At 31.2% G+C, this 27,291-nt stretch overlaps 2 protein-coding genes across 4 annotated transcripts; one reads left to right on the forward strand and one right to left on the reverse strand.

Moving 5' to 3' along the window:
* The first annotated feature begins 11,300 nt into the window (after positions 1-11,300).
* On the forward strand, positions 11,301-16,155 carry LOC114374880 (uncharacterized protein YKR070W). Of its 2 annotated transcripts, none has more exons than XM_028332596.1 (12): positions 11,301-11,455; positions 11,552-11,664; positions 11,769-11,804; positions 12,051-12,124; positions 12,680-12,720; positions 12,899-12,970; positions 13,063-13,264; positions 14,060-14,155; positions 14,264-14,331; positions 14,555-14,756; positions 14,840-14,923; positions 15,520-16,155. In XM_028332596.1, the coding sequence occupies exons 1-12, from the start codon at positions 11,370-11,372 to the stop codon at positions 15,577-15,579; spliced, it is 1,134 nt and encodes a 377-aa protein (XP_028188397.1). In that variant the 5' UTR covers positions 11,301-11,369; the 3' UTR covers positions 15,580-16,155. The 2 variants fall into 2 exon arrangements, with proteins under 2 accessions (XP_028188397.1, XP_028188398.1); XM_028332597.1 differs by having other exon boundaries at positions 11,308-11,455; positions 11,561-11,664.
* Positions 16,156-16,751: 596 nt separating this feature from the next.
* On the reverse strand, positions 16,752-20,866 carry LOC114372882 (enoyl-[acyl-carrier-protein] reductase, mitochondrial). Of its 2 annotated transcripts, none has more exons than XM_028330440.1 (8): positions 20,371-20,866; positions 20,021-20,164; positions 19,584-19,686; positions 19,276-19,375; positions 19,006-19,082; positions 18,840-18,918; positions 17,225-17,343; positions 16,752-17,084 (listed from the first exon to the last, which is right to left on the reverse strand). In XM_028330440.1, the coding sequence occupies exons 1-8, from the start codon at positions 20,777-20,779 to the stop codon at positions 16,991-16,993; spliced, it is 1,125 nt and encodes a 374-aa protein (XP_028186241.1). In that variant the 5' UTR covers positions 20,780-20,866; the 3' UTR covers positions 16,752-16,990. The 2 variants fall into 2 exon arrangements, with proteins under 2 accessions (XP_028186241.1, XP_028186240.1); XM_028330439.1 differs by having other exon boundaries at positions 20,015-20,164.
* Between the last annotated feature and the right edge of the window lie 6,425 nt (positions 20,867-27,291).

The raw sequence follows: 27,291 nt of genomic DNA on the forward strand, positions 1-27,291 counted from the left end.
TATGATCTTATAATATTGCTTCATCCTGATCATTCCTGATTTTGCAATGCATACACATCGAAGCCTTATTTCACAAGATCAGATCAGATCGCAAGACGACATCATTTAACTCAATATTCCAGTTTTTTCATAAGAAAACTAAAATAACTGAAATGGTAAATTGGTAATACTAGAATGGAGTTTAGGTAAAAGCCTTCAATTGTGTTATATGGAGATGGAGATGGAGATTTCTTTCATACCCTTATATTTTTCCTGTTATATATGACTTGATATTCAGTTGCATTTGCATATTTCATTGAATTGAAATTTGAATGCATCGCTTTATTTTTAACTTACTGAAACATGGCAAGATATAGACTACTCATCTCTTCTGGTGTTTGAAGGGGGCAAAAATAGGTCATGCGCTCAGTATAAAATGCTTTTATATTGTCACCTAAAAAAAATTAAAAGGCATGCCACAATTTGTGAGTGGTTGATAATGTAAACAAAAAAATTACTCTACCAATGCATATAAATTAAACTCCAAACAATGTTTCCTTAAATAATTTTTAAAGCTATTTTTTCACATTTTATGTGTATTTATAAATAATGTTGCTATTTACGGAGACAGACGCAATAATTCGTACGAAAAGAAAATGTGAAAGCTGAAATTGTTTTTAAACAAATATTGGCTAAAAAATTTAAAACACCGTTTGAATAATCCGTGCTTACTAATTAGAATAAACCATAGCATTCAGGGAAAGTAAAGCTACATACCGATTGATTAGCAACACATTCGCCATGCATAAAAAAATAAAATCAACACATTCGCTATAAAAGCCCAATATTTATCCTGGACATATTGTTGGGCTTTTAATTTAGATGTTTATTCCACTATATACTTTTTTGCTCCCCTCTACACCCCATTTACATTCATTCCTTTGTAATTATTCAATCTCCACTACAACGTTGGATTTGAATATTTCCATTTTTCTTACTACGAGACGATTGCGTTATAAAATAAGGACAAATTTTATTATAGAAAAGTAATGTTAAGTTTATGAAGTTAAGATAATGTAAGTCCATATCTTGTTTTGGATTTTTCCTTTTATATTAGTGAGTAAATATTTGTGCTGGTGCATTGGAAAATTTAGCTTTGTTCTCGAAAGGAGCCTCTGCTGATCTATGACAGACAACCTCTTGAGATTAGTCAACTAATATTTTTTGGGATTTCCTACTCCCCTATTAGTTGCTTTGTAATTTGTTTTCTTGGGCTTTGGATTTTTTTCCCAAAAAGAGTTGGATCTACAACCCAATGTTGGATAAACTTTAGATCCATGTTTTTGTCTGCGACTATGTTTTTGCTATGGATAGAATATAATACTTGTCCGGCTGTTGCTTCCTGCACCCTTTTAGGAATGTTTTTTTTTTACCTTTCAAATTGGTCAATCTGGAAGCAACTAATACTTGTCCGACTGTTGCTTCCTGCGACTATGTGTTCAGTATTTTTATTTGAACGTCGGGCCACTCCCAAAACAAGTTGTAAGTGTCCATGGTCCCTATTAAGTTGGCAGTCAGCGTTCATCAGTCCCTATTTCCTAAAGCAGAAACGTTAACATACTTTTTGATGGACTTTTTTTAACACTCTTTAGATAGTACACAGTGGTTCAAGTTAATAATAAAAAAGTGTGCTAGGTAATGTTAAGTAACAATCCCCTGCCCTAAAATTATATGGGATAACTAGCTTATGTTTATCACTATAACTTTCTGCAAATGCAAGTGATATATTTGATGATCCTTTTCTTTATCCACTATTGTTAGCAGCTTGCACCATGTGATTGTAACCAGAGCTGAATTTTCATTTGCAGCGAACAAAGTGCGCCAATACATGTAGTCACCTATAAATCTTCACTGGCAAGACGTTAAGAGAATCCTACATCTTAGTGGCACCTTTTCTTGGGCTTACCTTCACTGAATCTCCTACTTTTAACATCACTACATCTTGTGATTGTTATTTGGGCTCTGATATTGATGACTGTAAATTGACCTCGAGACTGCATCTTTGTTAAAGCTAACTTGGCATCATGGTCTTCAAAGAAGTAACATGTGTTGATTATAAGTGTGAGGTGAAGTCCCACATCGGGTAGAAGTGGAAAGGTTGAACACCATATAAGTGAGGAGAAGACACATAAACCTGAGCCAGGTTTTGAGTTAGAGTGTGGTGTTAAGTCTCATTATGTGGTGGCTCTTGGTCCACAGGTGTATCCCTCGAATCTCCCCAACAATTGGTATCAGAGCCTAGGTGAATGATTTGAATTCGAACAGATATAGCAAAGTTTTTTAGCGGAAGGGAATGATCGGTCTATTATTTACTATTTGGGTACATTTTCGTCTTTTTATTTTTTTTCTTGCATGCATGCCCGCGTAATGGCGGAAAATGGGTAATGTACTCTTCCGGTCTCTTCTTGCCGTTATCTATTTTTCAAAAGTATAAAAAAAACATTAACAACTAAAAACAAAGGTTATTATTGGAAAAGAAAAATAAATAGTGATATATAGAGAGGATCAATTGATACTGTGTAAAAAATTTACACTTAGGCCATTTAATAGGGACTAAAATTGAACTTTTTAAATTATAGAAAAATCGAAAGCATATTTTACTTTTTTAAATTAATATTCATATTTGTTACAAAAATAATTATGTGGTTAACGCGCGATATTTCATGTGTATAATAATGTCATATCGTCATTTCCTTTTTTTCAATTGTTTTCTTATATATGTTTAAATTAAATATTAAAATCAAATAAGTTAAATATTTTTTATTCTTATAAATATAATAGTTTTTACTTGTAGTTCTTATATATAAAATATTTTTTATGATACTTGTAATTAATATCTAAACCTGTCCTTTTTTTTTATAACACTCTTGTAAAAACCCCACGTAAAACACCCCACAGGCACCCATATGAACATTGACTTTTTTGTTGTATTTGTTTTTTTATGTTGGAGCAGTAAAAATAAGTTGTATTGGACAAGAGGTTTGAATGTGTTTGCGTGTGTAATGCTGTGAGTAATATAGTGACAGTGACACCATTGTCATGGAAGTTCGTGGGATTTCAGGGGGTTGATGTAAGTAATTAATGCACTGGCTCAAGCTTGTTTATTATGCAAGGGGTTAAACATGTTATTTTCTCTGCAGCTACTTATTAAATACAATAAGGGACCATATAAAGAAATTTCTTTATAGAGGTGGGATTCAGACTTACTTTGGTTCTATCAAGTCTTGGGATGTATATATATTGTTTTTACTTGCTTTGGTGTGTTGGAATTTAGAGAGAAAAGAAAGGAATTGATAAGCTGCTAGCATTATTATTTTTATTACAAAATTCCAAATTTGGGAAAAGTAGGAAGCCCATGTGTTAATGCTCTTTATCCTACTTCCTTTGCTTTGGCTTGGGCTTATTTTGCTTCATCTTCACTATCTTGCTGTTAATGTAAGGCTTGCTTGCCTTTGTACATAACAATGGAACCTTGCTTCAGCAGCTAAAAGTAACATACCAGCACGAGCGTTAACTTCTGCATAAATGCGAATTATTCTTACTATCCAATCAAGCTTTAATAAATTTCTATAGAAAAGATAAGATTATGATCATCTAATGATGTGGTAGTTTTTATATCTTTTAATTAACTATTGTTTAGTTGATGGGATTTCTGTTTTATTTTTAGTGTTACAAGGAACCTTATATCACCTTCATATTTTGAATTAGTTTATTAGACTTATATCACATTAGGCGGTTTCAACTTAAGTTTAAACAACAAAACCAATTCATAATTAAAAGACTGAAATTTATTGATTCAGTTATAAATTAATACGATTTTTTGAAACAGTCGTTGTAAGCATCGAGGATAAAACACTGTTTACATAGTCCAATCACAATAGCCGTTGTAAAGTACTAATAGTATATTCAATACCTATACATACATTATATGCCTATAACTAAGACAACCACACATTGTATACCATATTGTATTAAAGGATAACTACAAAACCCCTTTTTTAAATGTTACTCCTACTACTAATTTGATTGACAGAGTCAGAGATTGATCTGTAAACTAGATCTTCTTAGCTGTGATATTGGGAGACAACCATACATTCCAGCTTGCGGCTTTTGAATAAAGAAAGTTGACTTGTGTAGTGCCGTGGCGATTGCTATTTTGTCAGTTTCAGAAGAATCAGAACTCATCACATAATTAAACAAAGAAAGAGGATAGGAAGTGTTTACTAGGTAAACTCAAAGGAAATTGTCACGCTGCATAAATTAGGCACGTGACTTCACAACTTAGCCAATAGCCGCCACCATAATCTTTATATGAAAGGAATCAACCGGATTGGGGTCCTGTTTGTAACTTGGTCCACACTCATGCATATATATGGATGCAGTAAAATTTTTTTGAGACAAATAATAAAACTTTAAGATGATTTGATTCTCACATAAATACTTTTTGGGAAAAAAATGATAAATTTTAAGTGTGATTAAGTTTAAATTTAGAGTCAGTTTCATATTAAAATAAATATTTATATTAATAAAATAAATAATTTTTTATTTTTATTGTGTTTGTTTAAATTGATTAAACTTTAAAAAATGTTTTTTTTATATTAAGAACCAAATCCTATTTTTTTAAATACTTATTTTAACATTATTTTTTAAAGTTTAAATAAAACTCACTTAGTCTCATAATTAAGTTAAAGAACTGAAATTACAAAGATATATACTACAGAAATTTACCAGAAAGTAAAAAAGTACGTACCATTAATTATATAAGGTGGTTAAAAATGATTTAAAAACAACTTTAACTAGAAAAATGTTTTTTTTTAATGTATGTTAAATTAAACGCTAGCTAGGTTTGACGATGTCGGGACAAATGCTAACATTAAGTAATTATTGCCTGGCACTTCTCTTTCCATGAGTGTTTTATTATTTACTATACTTTTTAATATCGTCTTATTTTTTATCCGATGGAGTATAAAGTCAAATCAATCTAGAAGTACTATTTGGCCCAGCTAATTAAATATAAAGACGATAAGTGTTCACACTAACATCTCACCCTCACACTTTGTTGAGTATAAATGAAAGTGACGAGAAAGAATTTGACGAAAAAGAAGATGAGAAGAAGAAGATCTAGAAGTACTATTTGGCCCAGCTAATTAAATATAAAGACGATAAGTGTTCACACTAAACATCTCACCCTCACACTTTGTTGAGTATAAATGAAAGTGACGAGAAAGAATTTGACGAAAAAGAAGATGAGAAGAAGAAGAGAATCTTCTCCAATTGGTTTCACAAAGAAATTGGTAGGGAATTGAAATAGAAAGTAAACAACGTGGGCTTCACAAAATTTTCAGTCTTTTATTTTTTGTAAAGAAAGTCGATATAGAGAAAGACGATCTTCTATTGCTATTATGTTAATACTTTGTGTGTGCTTAATCTAATAATAATGAAGATCGTCGTGCAATTCAATAAATGATACGAGTACTATTTTATAGTGTTGAGGCCAATATAAAAGGCAAAAACTCTATCCACGTTTGGAGCACTAGCTATATTATTTCTAGGATAATTGTATTAAGCAAGCGAAGAAAAAAATATTATTGAGAGATTATGAATGTTGAAAAAATAAGAAGAGAAAGCAGAATGAAAGAAAAATATGTTATTTATTTAGATGAATGGAAGAGTGAGAAGAAAAAATGAAAATGAATGTAGTTTTTAAGCTTTTTTTCTTCAATAATATTTGAAACTTGAATTATGACTTTATATCCTTAATATTTCTCTTTTTCGCGTCTGCATCGTAGTACCACAACATACTACGATGACGGAAGGTGAATTAATTAAAATAGTTGTTGTGCATGCAAAAAGTGAAGTGGTGAATTAACGGTGACGGAAGTAATGATAAAAGGCATAACCTTTTTTCCTTACGCTTGTGTCACGTATGGATTGGCTCAGTCTTGGAAATGGATATGTACCACGTTAGTTTCACTCCTCCGTAGTCCTACGTAGTACGTACGTATACACCTCACAGGCTCACATCCATCGTTTATAAATTACTATTTCTCTCGCATTCCATAGAGCTAATCTCCTAGTCCCAAACTCCTCCCTTCTTCTCTTCTTCCAACTTCTGTTAAACTTGGCATATTCTCCACCTCTCACTCAAGTAATTAATCCTAATTTTTTTATTTTTCTTCAAATCTGTATACTCTCTACACTGACAGAAACCCTTCTGTTTCTTGTTCTTTTTTCTTTTTCAGAACCTGCTCTCTTTTCTCTTTTTTCTTTTTTCTTCTTCTGATTTTCACAGATCCGATCCAAACTATAGAGAATGTCAGAAACACCCCAAAGGAAGAAAGCGAGCCTTCCCCCAAAACGAGGTCAGATCAAGGCTCAAATTTTTACTAGCCTTGTGAATTCAGTGGCCTCCACTATCTCAAAAACAGGGGAATCGCTTCGAAACGTGATTGGAAATGGGGGCGGTTCAGGTTCTGCATCTTCTACCCCACCCCCAAGTAGTGGCTACAACTCTGAGGCCAACTCCTCCGATGTCACCTAGAATCAATCAAGTGGCTTTTTTCTACGTGGCTTAACCAATGTTTTTGCTGGTTGACCAGGAACTTTTCCGTAAACTCTGCTACTGCTAGTGTTGTTTTTGAGAGATGACAGAACTAGAGGAGCTACGTACCTACCCTGTCTTTTATCGTTGTTACCCTTTATGCTTTAGGGATTAGGATACTCGGGCCGTCGCGCGTATCTTATGTTATGGCATGTACTTTTTTCTTGCAGCTATAATATTACTATTACGAAACTTTTCCCAGGAAAAAAACTAGAGAAAAAATACTGTATTATATCAAATTAGTCTTGCTTTATTTTTTGCAGTTTTGCCTATCAATTTGGTTTCTCCGGAAAAAAAGAAAAACACATGACATGATTTTTCGCCATGGGTGCCTAGTTCAATATGGAGACTGGGAATCTGTTCAAAAAATTGATCGCCTTATGTTTTTTAATTAATTAAAATTCTGGAAAAGAAGCAACTGGGAACGGCCTTTACACTAGGGCAAATAATAATGACACGACCGGATTACAATTTAATTTCGAAAAGTACCTTTTGCTCGCTTTCTTTCATAGTACCTTCGGCTTATTTATTTATTTATTATTATTTAAGTACCTTTCTGCCTTATTTTCATCCTATCGGAAAAAAGAGGCCCAATTTTACATATATATAATATTGTATAATGAATATGAGGTGAAGATGAAAAGTTTAAAATTAAAGTATAAAGAACAACATAAATAATATCAAAATAATATTTTAGATAAGATTTAAATAATATTATCAATAAAATGATAATAAAATTAATAAACATCTAGGTGTAATATAAATTTGTACAAATTCAACGATGTCAAGTTATATTTTATTATTATCGGAAACTTATTTTTAAAATAATATATACTTATAATATATTTTCAGAATAAATATATGTTATTTTGAAGAAAATATTTCCAGAAATGAAAAAAAATTCTAATGAATGTATTCCTTTAAGAAAAAAAAAGATATAATGAATAATTAACGGGTAAGAAGGGGTATAAGGTGTTCAGGTAATAGGCCCAAACATAAATTCGGAGATAATTGTGAAAAGCGCCCGTTCTTTTTCCCCCCTTTTCTATTCTATTGTACTTCACTGGGCACTGACGACTTGACAAATTTAATGATTAATGATGGTAGAATGTTTGTTAAAGAAAAAATAATTTTATAGAGAGTTTAATTTATCAAGGGTTTTAGTTAAAAAAATACTTAAATTTTTATTATAAATTTTTAGTATTTATCTTCAGTTTTTGCAGATATATATATATATATATATATATATATATATATATATATATAATATTATACTTTTTCAAGTATTGTTAAAGTAATTTTTTTATTAATTAATGAAGATATTAAGTATAATTTTAAAATAATTATTATAAAAATTAATAATTTTATTATATATGATAATTTATAATTAAATTATGATTTAGTTTTTATTTTTAGATTGTCACGTATCTAAATTAATTTTTAATATGTTTATATAACAGTTTTAGTATAAATATGCTAAAAAGATCTAATTCAGTTATATGTGAAATGTTGTAAATATTTTAATACAAATACATTGAAGAAATTTAACTAACAAACATTTACACTGTAATAATAAACCTTGGAAATATTTAATTTTTTGTGTGTAAAATTCTTAACAATGAGAAGCGGAATCAATTGACCCGCGTCAAATCCGATAAAGATACTTATTTGTAAATTGAAGCTTAGTGTTTCTTTCAAGTGTCCATCCCGTGTCCGGAAGCCAAAGCAGCCACACAAGACAAAGTGCCAAACTCAGTCTTAAGATGATGAGTCATCTCATAATTAATTAAATTAAAAGAAAAGAAAACACGAAACTTGGGCAACAAGACTGCTACAGGAAACTACGCTATAAAACTCTCTTCTGCAACCACTCACACCTCACACTTCTACTTGAAAACTTCTTCCTTTTCTTTCCCCCCAAAAAAATTCTGCTTCGAATCCCATGGTTCCAGCAAGAGCCACTCAAATGGTTCAGCCGAGGAGAGGTCGAATCAAGATTATGGTGTTCAAGAGCGTCGCCGCGGTGTTGTCGTGTTCCGGTCGTCGGAAGGAGAAGGACAAGGAGACTCTCGCCGCTCCTCTCAGCTCAACTTCCAGTGGCTATAGTTCTTCTGAATCTCTCAACTCTCACACCGGGTCCCACAGATTCTCGATTTCAACCACTTCTTATTAGAGACACCTTCACTTTATTATACTACTACTGTATATATATGTATATAGTTTTGTCCAATTTAATTTTTAATGGCTTGATGTCTTGGTTCTTTTTTTATTCTAATGTTAATGTGGATATAGTTGTTGATGTTGTAAATAAAATTTCGCAGCTTATGAGTTTTATCTCCTTATAGACTCTTTTTTTTCCTTTCTTCTTTGCTCTAATTAAATTAAATGGTTACAAAGTTGAAAGCAAAAATCCCCATTATTCCGGTGCTTTTCTATTGACCATCGGAGCTTGCTAATCATCGACGTCTCCTTGTTTGAACAAGTAAAGAAAAAACAAAAGCTCTCAAGGAGCACGGAACGACTTGGGACCAATGATTATTTAGTTATTAAAAAAATACCAATGCTGATTCAGACTTTATCGATATTTTTGTATTACCATACCTAACTGACTCATTGCTCGAATTACTAAACTAGTTTTCTAACTTTATGTTAGGATATAAGGGTGGAAATCTAGAGAAAATAAATACAAAAAAGAAGAAGAAGAAGATACAGGATAGATAAAATTTGAAGTCGATTTAAATTAAATTTATGTTGTATAGATTGACAGAATTTGGAAATGAAATAATTTCAATTTTTATCTCATTTGTTTGGATATATTAAAAAGGAAACAAAGGGAAATAAGTCTACCGAAGAAAATACACATTTGTCTTTAGCCTAAAAAAAATTAGATCACACACATAAATCAATTTTCAAGGGGTAGAAAGGGAATTCGAAATATCTAGGCCTTTTCCACTTAAATTTCAGGCCGAAAATGGAGTGAACGTATTTCATTCGGGACTCAAGTTTTTTTTCCTTATATTCATACAACTATTTTTTTTTTTTTTTTTCATTTCGTTTTGTTGACGACAAACATAGACAAGTACTGCACCACCATGAATGTTACAAATTTTTGTTTAATTTAACAAGTCGACTTTTCCTTTTTTGTTTCTTGGCTTCTGGTGTTGCTTTACAGTATTTTTTCATTGTTGTTTACACTCATCTTTTGTTATTGATGTTTTGCTGTAAGAATTATATTATAGTGCTTAATAATTTGATTGGTTCTCGTAGTTGAACGATTCTTACACATGAATGTCAGATCTTTCTAATTCCTAGAGCTAAAAATTATACTAACAACTCCCATTGGAGTTGCTCTAAAGCACACCCCAAAAACCTTTAGGTTTAGCAAAACAATTTTAAACTCAGGAAATTACAACTTTGGGAGAAAATCCAAACAATTCTCACTTAATTGAGAGAGATACTTAGTATAAATGAACTTCCTTAATGATATGCATCCGTAGTAATTGCCAAATTGATCCAGGTATGGAAGATTCCTCGTATTTTCTTTCCTTAGCGTCTGAACATAAACCCCAGATGTGAACTTTGTTTTATAAAAGAATGCAAATTGTAGGTCGCAATCATATTCGCGATAACCTCACGAGGCCAAGGACGGCATTTAATAAAATATCATTCTTCTTCTAGATTCCAGCCGCAGTCCTACATTCTTCACTAAGCATTTGCTGTTTTACGTCGGAGTAGTCATCACTCAGTGATATCAAATTAGTGACGTAGGACTTGTGTTTGTCATTGACTATGCAGCACTATGTATCAAATAGATAATAGATAATGTGCCGGCAAGCAAGTTTCAATATGAGTTGGTTATCCAAGATTCGGAAAAAGGAATTAACTTGTTGAAGTTAAGGTTAAATAGTTTAAATATTATTTGACTTTGATTTTTTATGAAAATAATTATTGATGAAAATTTATATATTTTTAAGTCAAATTTTAAATTAGTCAAATTTTTTATCCCTTGTTGAAATAGAGGAGTAAGACAAAAGGAATATTAGTTGTTTAATGCATCCTTAATACATAATATTTTAATGACTTAAATATGTTTTTATTTTTCTAAAATGTGGTTAAATTTAGTTTTAATTTTAATTTTATTTATTAGTTACAATCATTATAAGATTCATATAGTTTTGAGTGCAATTATAACATCATTAATAATCGTGTTATGTGCTATAAATGTCGCAGTTTTATAGAAAAATATACATGTCTATGATATGCTTGCTCAATTTTTCCATGTGTCAAGGATAATTGATTGAAAAAGATAACTGATTTATTGTAAATTTGTTGATGTTATCTTCAATTTCATAAAAGTTAAATTATAATTTTGTTCTTTTATAGTTTTAAATATGTGATTTTGATTATTTTTAAATTAAGATATTTAGTTTTCCTATTATGGAAAACAGAAGAGGAAGATTAAAATTATGAATTTAAATGAGAAGGAGACTAAAATTACAATTTAACTTAAAAAAAAGAAAACAGTATGTGAATATATGCCGTTGAGTAAATTGTAATACTGAAGTGTTTGGGTAAAAAGGTTTGGGCCTAGCTCGATGGGCTAATCACTTTATGGGCTAAACGTTATTGGTCTGGATGTTGAGGGCAGAAATATGGGGAAGTGAGCAACAAACTATTGCTCTCACACTCTGCTGATTCAGAAGTTGCGAAAGGGAAAACCGTTGCAGCAATGAGCTTCCAACTCTTAACCAAGGCGAGAAAGCGAACTGTGTTTTCATATCTACTCTCACGCGCATTCTCTCACCGATCGGAACGGTTCGTCAATCGTGAAACCTCACATTGCTCGTTCTCTTTTTATATTGAATCATCACTTTCCTAACTTTATGGTTTCGAATACGTTAACTGATGTAGAGCTTGCAGGCCTACATTTGGCATCGCTTTCGACATCGACGGTGTCCTTTTGCTCGGAAACTCCCCCGTCGGTGGCTCTCCCGGAGCACTGAAAAGATTATACGACGCCGATGGTAAACCAAATAAATAAATAAAAACAAACTCTCTGTTTTCATTTTCGCCATTTCTTATTCACTGTTATAGACTCATGAATTTCTTGATTTGTTTATGTTGTTAGGTAAATTGAAAATCCCTTACGTTTTCCTCACTAATGGTGAGTTCTTCTATTTTTATAATTGTTTATCTGTGCCGTTAAGTTTAGATGCATCTTTGAAATTGCCTTATTACATTAGTGTGGTTCAGTTAAGGCCTGTTTGAATAAGCTTCTTTAGAAGCACTTCTAAGTGAAGAAAATAAGAAGAAATATTGAGATGACTCATCTGCAAGTCCGGCCCTGCACTAGTAATTTGTTTGAAATAAAGCGCCAATTTTTTAATGTTAATTTCAAATTTTAATGTAGGTGGTGGCTATCCTGAAGCTAAAAGAGCTTTTGAACTAAGTAAACTGTTGGGTATAAATGTCACACCTTCGCAGGTACGTTATATCCTTTGAAAGCATTAGATGAAAAAGTAGATATCTTAATGAACATAAGAAAATATTTGATACTTTCTTCATTTTGGCAATATGCGATAACCTATTGTAACTGACTTTTCTTTCTCTTCTTCCCCTGCGTAGTGATATATAATGTGGGCTTGTTTGCATAAACTTCTCCATAAGCACTTTTGGGAGAAGGAAATTAGAAAAAAAAAAGAAATAAGCTTCCCCTTAAGCTAAAATTAACTTGGTTAAAAATCAACTTTTGGGGAAGCTAGTAAGAGAAAACTTCTACAAATTAACTTATGCATAAACTAATTTTAGCTTATAGAGAAGCCTATTTCATTTTTCCTTCTTATTTTCTTCTCCTAGAAATACTTATAGAGAGGTTTATCTAAACAGGCTGCATATGTGTGTGGTTTTATTTCTCAGTTTGTTTGTTGCATGCACACGTGTCTCTGAAAAGTCACAAGTAATTGCCATTTCACATTGTTGCCCTAAATTCTGTTGACATTGCAAATGTTCTTCCCTTACCCAAACCTGATTGTTGTGCAGGTTTTACAGGGCCATTCTCCATTTAAACAATTGGTCAAGAGGTAGGCATACCGCATACACATCTTCTAATCTGGTTGCAAATAAATATTTCATGCTGAAACCATCTTTTGCACATGATTTTACATGTTGAAACCAATAAGACTAACATGCAGTTTGGGGTCTTCGTGCCATTTCGTTGCATTATGTTTATCTCATAATTTCTTTTTTTACTTTACACAGATTTGAGAACGATCTCATTGTTGCTGTGGGAAAAGGGGAACCTGCAGCTGTGATGACAGAATATGGTTTTAGGTAAGGTTTTAAGATAACAGGCTTATTTGATGATTAATAAAAATGTTGAGTAAGCAATCTAACACCATCTTCTTGTTGATTGTTTCATTCAGATATGTTCTTTCAATTGATGAATATGCCTCATGCTTTGAAAACATTGATCCACTGGCTCCATACAAGAAATGGACAACCAAGCTGGCTGTTACACAGAATGCAAAGTTCAATGAGAGTGTTCCAAGGAATGATGTCTTCTCTAAAAGGGTTCAAGCAGCATTTGTAGTTAGTGACCCTGTTGATTGGAGCAGGGACATTCAGGTTACACAGATTTTATGAGTGATCCGTATGAACTTGCTTTCTTTTATCTTTCCTATTTATTTAGTGATGGATGTACAGGTTAGGAAGAACAATAATATTGTCTAACAGCTTATACCGGAAGCATTGGAAAGTTTAGCCATTGTGCAATCATTTTTTCCTCGCAAAGCAGCATGACTTGTATATGAAATTAAACAACACAATTACTAATTAGATAATAAATGGTTTTGGTCTCTTCCTTCATGGTGAACTAAATTGCTCATTGTTTTTTTGTGACATACGTGCTCGTTCAGGGATCAAAGCCATTTGCTTTGGTGAATATTCAATAGAGAAAAATGAGCTAGTGTTAGACTAAATCTATGTTTAGCTTTTAATACACTAGATATAATATCATGTACACTGCCAATTCTTGGAAAAGTAACTGAGAGTGGTCTGTGTTTAATTCATGGGCCTTGGCTTTGTCAAAATGAAATGAAATCAAAAGAAGCAAACAAAAAAATGAGACACAGGAAAAGTCAATGCTATACTATATACTTGCATTCTACAAGGATTCAAAATTAAGAGAAGCATACAACTAAGTTTAACACTTGAGACTTTCAAGCTGCTGACAAATTTACTAGTTTTAGTTTAATCATATTGAATTATGACTTGGCTTGTTTTTCTGATAAGTGAGAACAAATACAAATATATTCTCTACTTTGGGTTTTTAGAAGTTCTTAGATTTTATTTTTTTATTTTATTTTATTTGCATGGACATGGCTTTGATGGATATGTGAATGACCAAGGCTTTTCATTCAGGTTCTCTGTGACATCTTGAAAACAGGAGGCCTTCCCGGAAGAAATGTTGGACCACAACCACACATATATTTTGCAAATGATGACCTTGAATACCAGGTTGGTTGTTTTTTCTATGGATAAGTCTTGCAGAAAGATACAGATTATATGGGGTCCTTTTAAAATTCTATACTACTATACTTACTGACAAGGTCCCACAAAAGGTAGACTAAATTTCCTTCTGAACGTCTTGGAATGGGAGCTTTCCGGATTGCATTAGAATCCATCTTCAATAGGTAAGACTGCCTATTATCTACCTGTTAATGCGTCTTCATTACACTAGTTCCTTTAAAGTTTAAATTGAATGCTTCAATACACTCATGCAAACACAAGAAGCTATTTAAGCATAATATCAAAATAGAAACCAAATTAGTTTAATGGCATTGGTGCAGATTTAATTCATATTTAGGTTCTTAAGAACCTTCATATATCTATAACCATTAATTGCTCTATGTGCAGGATCCACCCTCAATCCTTGGAGTATACCAGTTTTGGCAAACCACATCCATCTGTATTCAAGAATGCAGAAATTCTGTTAGAGAAACTTGTGGCGTCACTTTATGATGATTTCTATGATATAAATCATGATAACACTTCATATTTTAAAACACTTTACATGATTGGAGATAATCCTGCAGTTGATATCAAAGGTGCACGACAGGTTTGTCTCATGGCTTTGGATTTCACAAGTGGGATGGGTAAAGTTATCTGCTGACAAATGATACTATTAAATTGCATTTTCAGACTGGGCATCCTTGGTTTTCTATTCTCACCAGAACTGGGGTTTTCAAGGGGAAGGAAAATCATGACAAATTTTCAGCAGATCTGGTAAGTCCTTGTGTTTCTCTAGAAAAAAATCATGAATACACTTGCACTTTTTTCTTCTCACTCTTTAAGTTTCTTTGGACTGCGGTGTGGTCATATGGATATTTGGAGAATAAGATAGAGACAGGCATTTTTTTACTTCCGCTGTTGGTGCCACAATGGGAACTAGTGGTAGCCTGATCAAAAGTAAAACGGATTTGCAATCTGAGTTAGACTTAGGCATACAATAAAGAACCGAGATGAACAAGATTAGTATTATTAATTTATTATTATTATTTGTTTTGGGCCTTAGGTGTTTTTTTTCACCTTTTGAAAAATAGATGGAGGACTGTTATGAAATACTTGCATTATGTCACCATACCCATGGAGAGCACCTGTTTCTAAGGGAATGTGCTTATGATTATAACACGGTTTGAATTGAATTGTCCAAACCATAATTTGAAATTTTTGGGGAGTTGTAATCAAGGCAATACTGCCCATATGGTAGCCTTGTGTCGAGCTGATGATTTAAATTTGTGACTAACGTTGTCATTCACTCATTCTGAAGGAAAAATACCTTGTGGTGATTATAAGTTTATAATGCAAGTTCGCTTTTGCAGGTGGTTGACACTGTAGAAGAAGCAGTGGACTACATATTGACAAAGGAATGCGCTTCATAGGCCCCGCCCCGTCTGCTTTACGTGGCAAAGGCTTTGATTCTTTAAGGCAAGGGTTCTAAAAAGATGATATTTGCAAGTAATAGGTGATTTTGGTGATCACTAAAATAATGTAATAATTTATTATGGCATAATCTTGCGATTCATTTGAAGCGCATATAAGTTACACATGATACACTGGGTCAAGTTGTTTTTTCATTGGCTCGTGTTTGTTTGCATGATCAAGAGCCTTTAGTTGGTTGCTTTTTCTAAGCATTAGTTTAGCTACGCTTTCTTGAGCTGGTAGTTTTTTTCAAGATTGGACGGGATTTCACTATTAATATTGGGATTTGGAGCATTTCAGAAGATTGGTTTTTCCAAGGAAACAAATTTCAAATTGCCTAGAAAGAGTTCTTGAAATGCAAGTAACTTACAGTTAATTCATATTGTGATCTTATTTCTTATTTAATGAATCTCACGTGTAGTTTATTATTTTTAATAAATTTTAACCAAAAACTCAAATTGTGCCCAAAAGAGTGTGTTGTTAACACTCTTCATCTTTGTATTGAACCTGTGAGAGGGTTGAGCTTGTTGGTCCAAGTTTTTGCTAAGAATTCAATTTGGATGGGTTTGGTCTCCCGTGTGCATGATATAAATGGATTTGAGATTTTGCTCCTTATCTATCCTATTGATCCTCCTAGATTCGTTGTGTGATCTTGAAATTTTCTTGTTATAATGTTAAACCTTATTAAATGTTTTCAAACTGTCACTTGCTGCGGCAAAGCAATTTGAGTTTCTTACACTCATCTTAGGCTTGTAAGTTTTGTTCTTTATTGCTAATTTTCCACAATTGATTCAATTTGTTATACTGTCTTAAAAATGGTACCATCACCCAGTAACATGTTGAATATATTTGACTTTTAATTGTAAAGACATTATTAAGAGATAATTTATCTCAATGATTTCTGCATCTAAAAAAGATGTCTTCCGGGCACACAAGAAAAAAGGGTACGAGAGAAGAAAAAAAAAAGTATTTGAAATTATAAATATTGATGAATATATCAAAAACAATTCAATTGATTAAAAGAATTGTCAAAATTTCTAAAAAAAAGTTCTTGATAAAAAGTTATTACAGTTTTAAGATAAAATGCTTAGATTTTAGAAGGTTAAATAAGACAAGTCAATGAAAACATTAATAAGACCAAAATCTCATTAATTAAATGCTCAGTAATAGGGGCACACGAGTTTTTATTAATTAACAGCGTAAAAATCTTTACGTTGACAGCATAACAAAATTAAATCTAATTCTTATATCTTGCACTACAAATCTATAGATCCCTCTGAAAAGTCATTTTCCTTCCCAGATTGCTTTTTCTTGGAAATTCCAGAACAATTTTTTATCTAACAGAAAATTGTATAAACAACACCAACACGTCTAGAATTTGATCACTTGCTTAGGTTGGCTCCCAAGTTTTCCCAGAGCTTTATCCAATGCTGTGTTGAAATCCTCAAATGGAGCCAAATCCATCCTGCAAACAGAGCGACCATTAAGTGAAACTGGTAAGTTAAATGAATGAGAAACAGAAATGTGAGAACATTCAAAAGCAATTTGACTGTATTGAGTGAATACAACCCAATCCATCTCTGAAAGGTAGAATAGAAAACATACTTGTATTTTAACTTTCCTTCTTGTACAAGACTCAAAAGTCTGTCTATCATTCCTCTGCTCTCTTCAGCTTTATCTGTGCTCAACCACTTCTGCAGCCAAAATCCCCTCAAGGAAATATCCTGCAAATATGTGCCTCTACACTATGGTCATATTCGATTAACTAGATCAATATGCTACTGTAGTTTGAAAGATTAGACCATAAATGTTATGAAATCAAGGGAGATCTTAATTCCCAATGTTCATGGTCCAACATGAGCAGTTCTTCTTTTTCTGGCTATTTTCCCACTCTTAATTTGATTGATCAAATAGACTTAAATATGTTTAAAGTCCTGATAAATGGTCGAATTTTGTTTTGGGTTCCTAACAAGATTTTTCTTTGTTTTGAGTCCCTGATATATTAAAACTTTTGTTTTGAGTCCTTGTCGTCAGATGAGTAATGACGTGACATTATTCCAATTGTTGATAATGTTGAGAAAATAAGCTTGTAAAGTGACACACCATCGCTTAATTGATAACAGAGACTCATAACAAAAATTTCAATATATTGAGAACTCAAAACAACGGAAAAATTTATTAGGGACCTAGAACAAAATTCGGTAATTTATCAGAGACCTTAAACATATTTAACCCAATCAAATGTCATTTCAAACAGGTATTCTAAAATCCTCAATTCTGTACTTTCTGATTCTATTACCAAAAAATATGGCGACTTAGTCACCTAAACAGGCATATGAGATTTGTTGGGTAAATTAAAAACTCGTTCATCCAATCACGCAAATATCTGGGCATCTTGATATCAACATTTCATTAATTCTTCAATAAGAGATACCATCCAGTACAGATTCCCAGCACAAAAGAACCACAACTCTAGAATTATGTCTTAAGTTGTTTGCAGAACTTCAATTACATAGAATCTATCAGGCAGAGTCTTGCATCACTCAAAAAAATAAAAAATAAAAGTATCCAGTGGATGAATAGCAATGTTTGTAAACATGACTGGTATGCCCTGCTTGCAAACGCTCTAGAGAGAAGTTGCACACACACCTAAAAATTCATTTTTCAACTCTTTTTACTGCTAGGTTAGATCTTGCTTGTGAAAGGCAAAGATTTATAAGCTAAAAACATGGACCCATTAGAAGGTTCATGAACTCACAAGTATTAGTTGAGCTTAAGCCTCCCTAACCCAAGGTGACCTTTCAAGAACACAGATTAAGTGACCTGGATAACTTTACTAGTATCATTTATACCCAACCCAACCCCAGAACATTCAGACAGAATATCACATATCATCAATTTTTCATAGAGCTGTAGTTATCTCAACAAGTCTTTAAAGTAGAAACCTTCTTAATTTGAACCACTTCCAAGTACTAACTATTGGCCTATCAGGTATATTAGTAGAAACTAATCGGAAGATGTAAACTCCTCAGTCAGACAGTCAACACTTTTCATGGATATTTTAATAAGATTCAACTTTATATAAGATTGATTATCATTACGCTTCATGTTATTCACAGTTAACCAATATATATCAAGATTTAACTAAAAATGGTGCTCATAATAGACTGAAGTAACCAGCTATGAGAGGAAAGACAAGGATCGGAAATCACTGCCTGACCTTAAATATGAAGGATGATGTTGACACAGAGACAGGTTTTTTAGACATTCCACCATAAGTCACCATAGTTCCTCCCTGTCTGCAAGGTATGGACTTAAATTGTCATAATAATAACAGAAGAGAATGTTTCTACTTTAAATTTTTCACCCAATATCTCATATCATACCTCAAAAATTTGAGTACCAGAGAAGCAGCATTGCCACCAACACAGTTAAATCCCAAAACAGGTTCAGGTATACCACCCTAGCATGTCAATTTGATGCATAATAAGTCACCTGAATTCGATATAATAATGCTTCAAAACAATATTTTCTCTCAACTTCCTTAGCATCTCATAGAAGCAAGTTCAAAATGACAAATAAATAGAATCATATCTGATAAATTGACATCTATCTCATTGCATAGACCAAAACAACAATAGCAAGCCAAGGTATACCAGGAGACTCTTGACATTCTTCACTTCCAATTCGCTCTCAGTGAAAACTTCATCAGCACCCAAATTCTTAAGCCTTTCTTTTACTTCGTCGACCCCAGGCCTGCAGCAGAAGGATTTGCAATGCAAAATTAAGTATTCTCATTCTGCCAGAAGTGAAAAAAAGGGAGGGAATAATAAGGATATCTTAATAATCACATTATATTTTAAAACAGTGCAAAAAATTGTGTTGTAATGAAAAAACAAACCATAATCAAAATAAATACATAGAAGTTAATAACAAAACTAGCAAAGAACCTTCCCATGAGCACCTGTCCCTTATAATATTGATATTGTGAATGCCACGTGATTTTGCAATCTGAATGACACACTGGCCAACCATGCTGGTAGCCCCATTTTGCACAATAGCATCTCCTGTTGACATCCACATCCACATTCACAAAATTTAAGTTTGTGTTTGTATAAGCATTCGTAAATTGATATTGGTTGAAGTTGATTTTGAAATGATGTGATTTGTGTTTAGATGTTTTTATTTAAAAGCAAGTTAAAATCCAGTATAAAATTTCTTATCCAACACAAAAACTACCTAAATTGATTCATCCCAGAATTAATTCTGCACGTGTAAAACCAAACAAATGAAAAATTTCCTAAAATCATGTTAACTGATATTTCAACATGAAACCAAACATGCAATTAATCCACTCATTAACCCCGAGAATAAAAAGAAGAAAAAAAACATTACCAGTACCTGAGTTCAAAGTAACGCAGTGTTCAAGCATGAGAAGTGCAGTCAAGGGATTAACTGTAATTGTAGCAGCATATTCCATAGGCACACCCTTCTCTATCTTGTGCCAAACTTTCTCATCATTCACAATATAAGTCTGCCACGTCCCTGTGGATGCCAAAATCAAATAAATAAGTATTCAAAATATAATAACGAAGGACTTATAAGGTTAATTTGATGGTAAAAGGAAAAAGAGGACGGTTCAATTCTCCAGCTAATAAAAGAAATTAATAATTAACAACTAACATTTACCCATAAAAAAAATATAATAACGAAAATTGCAAGATTGGATTAAAAAGAGAAAGAGTAAGCACCGAAAGATGGTGGAGAGGGAATAACCCAGTCACCGGGAGAGAGAGAAGTAACTGAGGAGCCCACAGAGTGAACCTCTCCAACGCCTTCGTACCCACCCACTGCCGGTGGTTCTGGCCGCACCGGATAAACGCCCTGTATTCTATTTATATCGGAGGGGTTGATAGGAGCAGCTAGCATCTTCACACACACGTCTTTTTCTTTCACTTCCACCGCTGGAACCTCCACCAACTTCGTCACCGTGTCCGGTTCCCCGTGCGCCTCGTACACGATCGCCTTCGACGGCGGCGATACGGCGGCGGAGGACGAGAATGCGCGTGTGGTTAATGTTTTGCCTCTGCCACCGTGAATTAAACTCGACTTGAAGTTGAAGGCCAAACGCGGCGCGTGAACGCCCAAGTGTCGCAACATTGCGATCACTTTCTGTCTCGGTTAGTTTTTCTCGCTCCGTCGGTGGTTCAGGGAATGGTGCTTGTGCGAGTGTGTCGTTAGAGGAGACAGTGTGTTGCAGAGTAATCACTGACATTGCTGGGCCTCGATTGGATCGCTTTTTCCTAATGGGCTTAGTTTCCTTTTCGGCCCATTTTTCGTATATCTTCGGGCTTGAGAACCGTGTTGTCTTTTGAGCGTAAAGTTTATCTCAAAAAGTTATTCACGTAATATTTTTTCATAATATATATACATTTCTCTCTCGTTTTTCATTATAAAAATATTCTAATAAGATAGTTGATGCGTTTTTTTAATCAATGTAATGGACGTGAGAAGTTGAAATAGAATAATGAGATGGTTTGTAATAATAATTAAAGAGTAAAAAAAATTTGAAGAAAAAAGTGAAGATCAAACACTGATATCTCATTCGTTATAGTTATAAATCAAAATGTTAAAATCCATTTAATTTCTCTGACTAAAATGATCATGTCCACACGAGTGTATTATTTAACATTTAATATTTTAAACATTTAAATTATGAAACTTCACTTTTAATTTAATATTTTTTTTATTTTTAAATTCTTAAGAAGTGATCAATAAAGTACAAACACTTAGCTAGTGCATGTTAATTACGTGAGATAAAATAGATTTTAAATCAAATTAATTTTACAAGAAAATAATAATTTTTAGTATAAAAGTTTTGATTCAATGTAAAAATTACAGCTAATTTTTTTATTACAGTTTAAAATTAATTAAATTCTAAATTTATAATCAGTTATTCAACATGGCATCAAATGTATGAATAATTGAATATTTACCTAAAATCTTATTGCTTATGCTTTTAAGAAAAAAATACATATGCTATATATTTGGTCAAATTAGCTGTAAAGCTTGTTAAAAACTATAAACTGAAAAATTAATTTATTAAATTAGAAGTATTCATTAAAAGTAATTAAAAAAATAAAAAATAAAATAAAAAAATATCATGACTTATTTTAAAAAGATAACAAAAAAATATCAAAAATAAAAATAAAAGAAAATATAAAAAGTTAGAAACTTTATATTTAAAAAAAATCTAAAAATAAATTTACTTACCATACAATCAAATAAATTTTTTAAATAATAAAAAAACTAAAAACTAATTAAAATATCTTATAACTATAATCATAAATCATCCTTCACGCAAAAATAACTGAATATGTAACATCTTAGAGCGGAAGCCACAAGATGTGTTTTCTTCCTCCCAAACACATACTTAGTGTCGCGGATGTGACAAATACGTAGCATGGCATCTTACAGGACATTGATTTTGTTGAGAATGACTAATGATATGATTATCTGGGCCATGTAGTATACAATATCCTTCGCTCTGAAATTAAAAAGGAAACAGAAAAGAGAGAGGGACGTGAATTGTTGGATTCCAGCAAGTGCAATTGCTTAGTTGCTTAGTTGCTTAGTTGCTCTACCCAGTATAAAAAGAGAATAATATTAAACAAATTGGGTCGCTTTCAATGTGGCGTAACAGTTCTTTTTTGTAGATCAATACTCCATACACCGTTGGTTGTGGTGCACAAGCACAAAGACTTCTCTTTTAGACCAACCCATATATGGCTCTATCTTTCAAATGATGGTGGAGAATCTGTACGTTCACCCAACATGCATGCAATGTAGCCAAAAGGTTGTAATTAAGTTCTGACTTTGGTACCCAACTAAGCACTATTATCACTCTCCTCCAGTGATGAATATTCAATTCAATGGTGTTTGCCCATTCTATAAAGAGAAAAAAAATCGTGAACGTTCCTTAATATAACAAACACAGTTTCAACAACCACCAAAGGGACGTTGATTTAAGTGATAATAAATATTTGATTTCAAGTAAATTTTTAATTTAATTATGCACTTTCGTTAGTAAACAGAAGAATTTATATTGTGGCTACAATTTTAAAATTAACGATAGAAAAATATTTTTTACCACGAAATTTAGTAATTATAATTCATTTTTTTTTTTAGTGATGAGAAAGAACTAACCCTACTATATCATAGATATCTTGATTTGAATAAATTACTTACTTCTTAAAAAGAAAATCTGTAATCCTAGTCTTATAGAACAAAAAAAGAAATCCAATTTCAAGCAGCAAATACTATATGACAATGAATATTAATTGAGTAATGATATGTTCACTCTTAAGTTTTAACTTTTGTACGTACACTGTATTTACATTTATATATATTTTTATAATTAAGGAGATAAATTTAAATTTGACTTTTCTCTTTTATTTTATCATAAAAGTATGGGAAATGTAGTATGAAAAAAAATATGTTAATGAAAGTGAGATGAGAGGAAGAAAATAATCATAAAACATTTTTTCTTGTATTTTTAAGGCCACGTTTGTGAATGAGCGGATGTTAATTAAAAAATTATTAATAAAATTATGATAAGATTGTATTAGAAATTATGACGTTTTTTTTTACAAACACTCCTTATAATTTTTTACTCTTAATTTTATTTTAAAGAATACGGTTGACATATTCTTCATATTTTTACTATTAAGTTTCTCATTAACACAATAATATGCAACTATTTTTTTTTAACATTCAATGTTTGTTTTCCGCGTATTATCACTGTACGTAAGTGCTTTAAAATCTTGATTAAAATATTTGTAAAACTCAATTTAAATTAGGTTAAATTAGTTTTTATCCTCTTTAGGTTCAATTTGATCTTTTAATTTTTTTTTTCAATTTGATCCTCTAATTTTAAAATTAATTTAATTTAATCTTTTAGTTTTTTTTATTCAATCTGATACTCTATTTTTTAAAATCAATCTATTTTAAAAATATATATATATATTTGATGACAATTTAAAGGCATCTAATAAAGGATCAAATTAAATAAAAAAAAATTAGATGATTAAATTAAATAAAAAAAATAAAATTAAAAAAAAAATTAATTTAACCTTTAAATTCTTATATCTATCGTCAATTTTTTGGAATTTGAATTTGAATTGTTTGAGACTTCTAGCTCAGTATAACTAAAGGAATCTGAATGCATAATAAAGTTCTAATTAATTTTGTTACCTATGCTCTGGCATGTAATTTAATGGATTTAAATCTTTTCAATGGAAACCATTTGAAGTAGAGTACAGGTAGCTAGAGTTGCCCCTTGAGGTAGAGGCCGGATACAAATTATTAACCCAAAATTAACCTGCCTCTTTAATTAGGTTCAGGACAATTTTGTCTTATTACTTTTAACCTAACTCAAAATTACTTACAGAAAGTGATTTTCTTTTTCTTTAAGAAAATTTCAATAAGTTGAGATTTTACAAATTAGATTTACGTTGTAAGGAAATGAGAGACAACTCTACCAAGTGTATTGATCTGAACAGGTGCTAAGGCTACGTTTAATTTCAAGTTTGAAAAGTATTTTTATAAATTTGTATGTATAATTGTGAATTTTAATTTATAAATATAAAAGAAAAATTCATTGCTTTGGAAGTAAATATACTTTTAAATTCTCTTAACTTATAACCTATAAACATGCAATAAATATCTTATTAGTGGTGAAATTTTGATTTGACGTTGTAAGATACAGACTCAATGATAATTTATGCCTTTTTTTTTTTACTGTGTTAGGATAATTCATGCCTATTATTCAAAGTAACATGCATGATGTACATTTCCCTTCATTAATTAATAATTAATCATTAATCATGAATGATTTACTAAATAAAAAGATTCATATTAATTTTGTAACACCTCAACAATCATACCGCCAAAACAATTCAAGAAACCGTTCAAGTATTAGATGGTATAATTAAAAATAACTTAAAAGAATTAAAAGAATTAATTTATGTTACTTATGTTAATAAGATATATTTATTTTTCAATAATCTATTATTTAAAAATTTTATAATTAAATACATTTGACTTGATATAATTATAAGATAGATGATCTTTAAATAAATTTTCCAAAAAATATATAAGTAAAAACAAAATATCGCTGAAAATACGAAGTGTTACAGGTTTAGTTAATAAAAAAGTCACTATGTTTAATGGCAGATTTAAAAATCCATTCTCTTTGTAAAAGTGAAAACTGCACTTACCTGGCTAGTGGCTATCAGTATCAATAAACTAATACTTCTGTTTTCTTAGTATACCTATATCTCTCCGTACTATTGTTTTCGTATTTTAATTTATTTTCAACCTAATGACCAAAGTATAACTTTTTGACACTAGACTCGGTGAGTTCTAGCCAGTTGCCACGTTATAAAGCTTAGTATTGACAAATAAACTTCTTTAAAACGTCTATTTTATTACTAAAAAGAAGAGTTTATATTACTGATTCTGATACACTTACCTTTATTAATGAAATTGGTGAGTGTTAATATAACAACAATTTTAAACTGCTAATGAAATTTAACTTTACTAATGGTTTTGAAACAAAAGTTAGGGAACGCTAAATGAATACTTAATGATATTGTTTGATTTAAAAAAGAAAGAAAAAGGAAAGAAAGAATAGGAATTAAAGTAATATTATATTTTAATTTATTTAATAAAAATAAAATTTAAAAAAGCTAAAATCTGTATGTAAGATAATATAAAATTCCTGAAAAAGAATCATTATAAAAAATAAAGATAATAATTTACTTTTTTATATAAAAAACTTATTCATTTTATTTATACTTTTAGAGAGATGAAATATTTAACGTGAGTCTCATAATTATTTTTCTACCTTCTTATCTTATCAAATAAATAGAACAATTGAATATATAGGCTTGGGTGTCTGTATTTCCATATCAAGAAATGTTTTAGCACATATTCTTTTACTGATTAAAATTGATTGAAAATGGATTTTTTATGAATTTCAGATCATATTTAATAATCTCTTTTCTTATTTATTGTTACTAGTACTTTTCAAAACCAATTAAAAAGGATGTGTGTAAAAAAATGGGTTTTCTAACACTTCTCTTCCATACTCTACTTCCTTTTTTCTTGATTGTGGAAACGCACTAACATACCAAGTACTAACATTAATGTTTACCTCAATTCAACATGACTAGCATTTAACTTACACCCCCAAAAAACAGATATAGCCCTTCATTTTATAAATACGTTCAACATTGAATAAAATGATATACTGTCAGTCAGATTATATACAGTATGCACTTAAGTTTAACATTGTTTCTATAAGATAGAGAATAACAATAAGAAAAAGTACTTTTAGTGAAAAAGTCATAATCAAAGCTTAGTCATATAGAACAAACATTATCTTAGCCTATCACAGAGAAAAAAGACAAAATGAACTGACTCTGACAAAACTTGTTGAAAGAAAGAAACGTGAAACCTTTGGGATAATCATGAAAAATACTTCATTATCAATAAAATCAAAAGATATTTTACGCATATAACATGGCCAAAAAACAAAAATAAAAAAACTTTAAGATAATCATGAAAAATACTTCATCTTATTTTAAAAAGACATCGATCTGTAAGTTCTATAGCTAGAAGAGCTGAGTATGATTTTCTTGTTAGCTTTGGGAATGCCATACAAATCTCTACTAAAGGCCCTGATGTTAAAAGATAAAACTCAAAGAACAGAACTTCAGAATTCACCAAAACTGAGCACCAAAAACAATCATAACTATTACTATTAAAAGAAAAAAGGCTCATTCGGCATTTATAGCAGTAATGGGAATCTCTCCTTCGTCATAAGAATATTACAACTGTGGTGCGGTGGAACAGTTAATCATATTTGGGACTGTAATTCTAAAGGTTGACAGAGGGCCTATTGCCTATACATGGTTAAGCTCGGCAAGTTGTGGTAATTTTCATGTCAAGCAACAAAAAGAAAAGGCAAAATAGTGAAAAAAACACTCAGATAAAAAAAAACAGAGAAAGTAAACACTATTCAGTTGCCTTATAATTCCATAATTGTCAATAAAAGTTTTTTTTATATATAATGTTCAAAATAATATTATCTAAATGATATGATGTGTGATTTTTTCTAATAACAAATTTGATTCAGGATATAGAAGCAATTTATGTTTTTTTTAAGAATGACACATCACAATTCTCAAGTTTTTGACAATCAATTGCATTGATATTGATTATTGACTTACTATTGAAAGTTAGGATTTGAATTCAAAATTATTTTTTAATGTGTTTTTTTTATACTTATGACATGAGTGTAGTTTAATATCAGTTAGACTAACCACGTACTTGTTGGTATTCATTCAGCGGGTGTGATTGTGCATTTTAAAAAATTAATGTTTGACATATCTTTTTGCATTTACAGAAAAAAAATTATTAATTTGTTTTTATGTTTTTTTTTAAATCCTGATTTTCTATGCATATGCCCAGATGCATGCTCAATCTTATTCATAAAATTAACTTTGATTGGCTATGCCTTTTTTTTTTTTTTACAGCATAGGCTATGCCTAATATATCTATAATATTCATAAGTTATTTTACAAGTTATTCTTAAAGAAAATTAAGAA

This window comes from Glycine soja, chromosome 11 (assembly GCF_004193775.1).
Source record: "Glycine soja cultivar W05 chromosome 11, ASM419377v2, whole genome shotgun sequence".
Lineage (NCBI taxonomy): Eukaryota > Viridiplantae > Streptophyta > Magnoliopsida > Fabales > Fabaceae > Glycine > Glycine soja.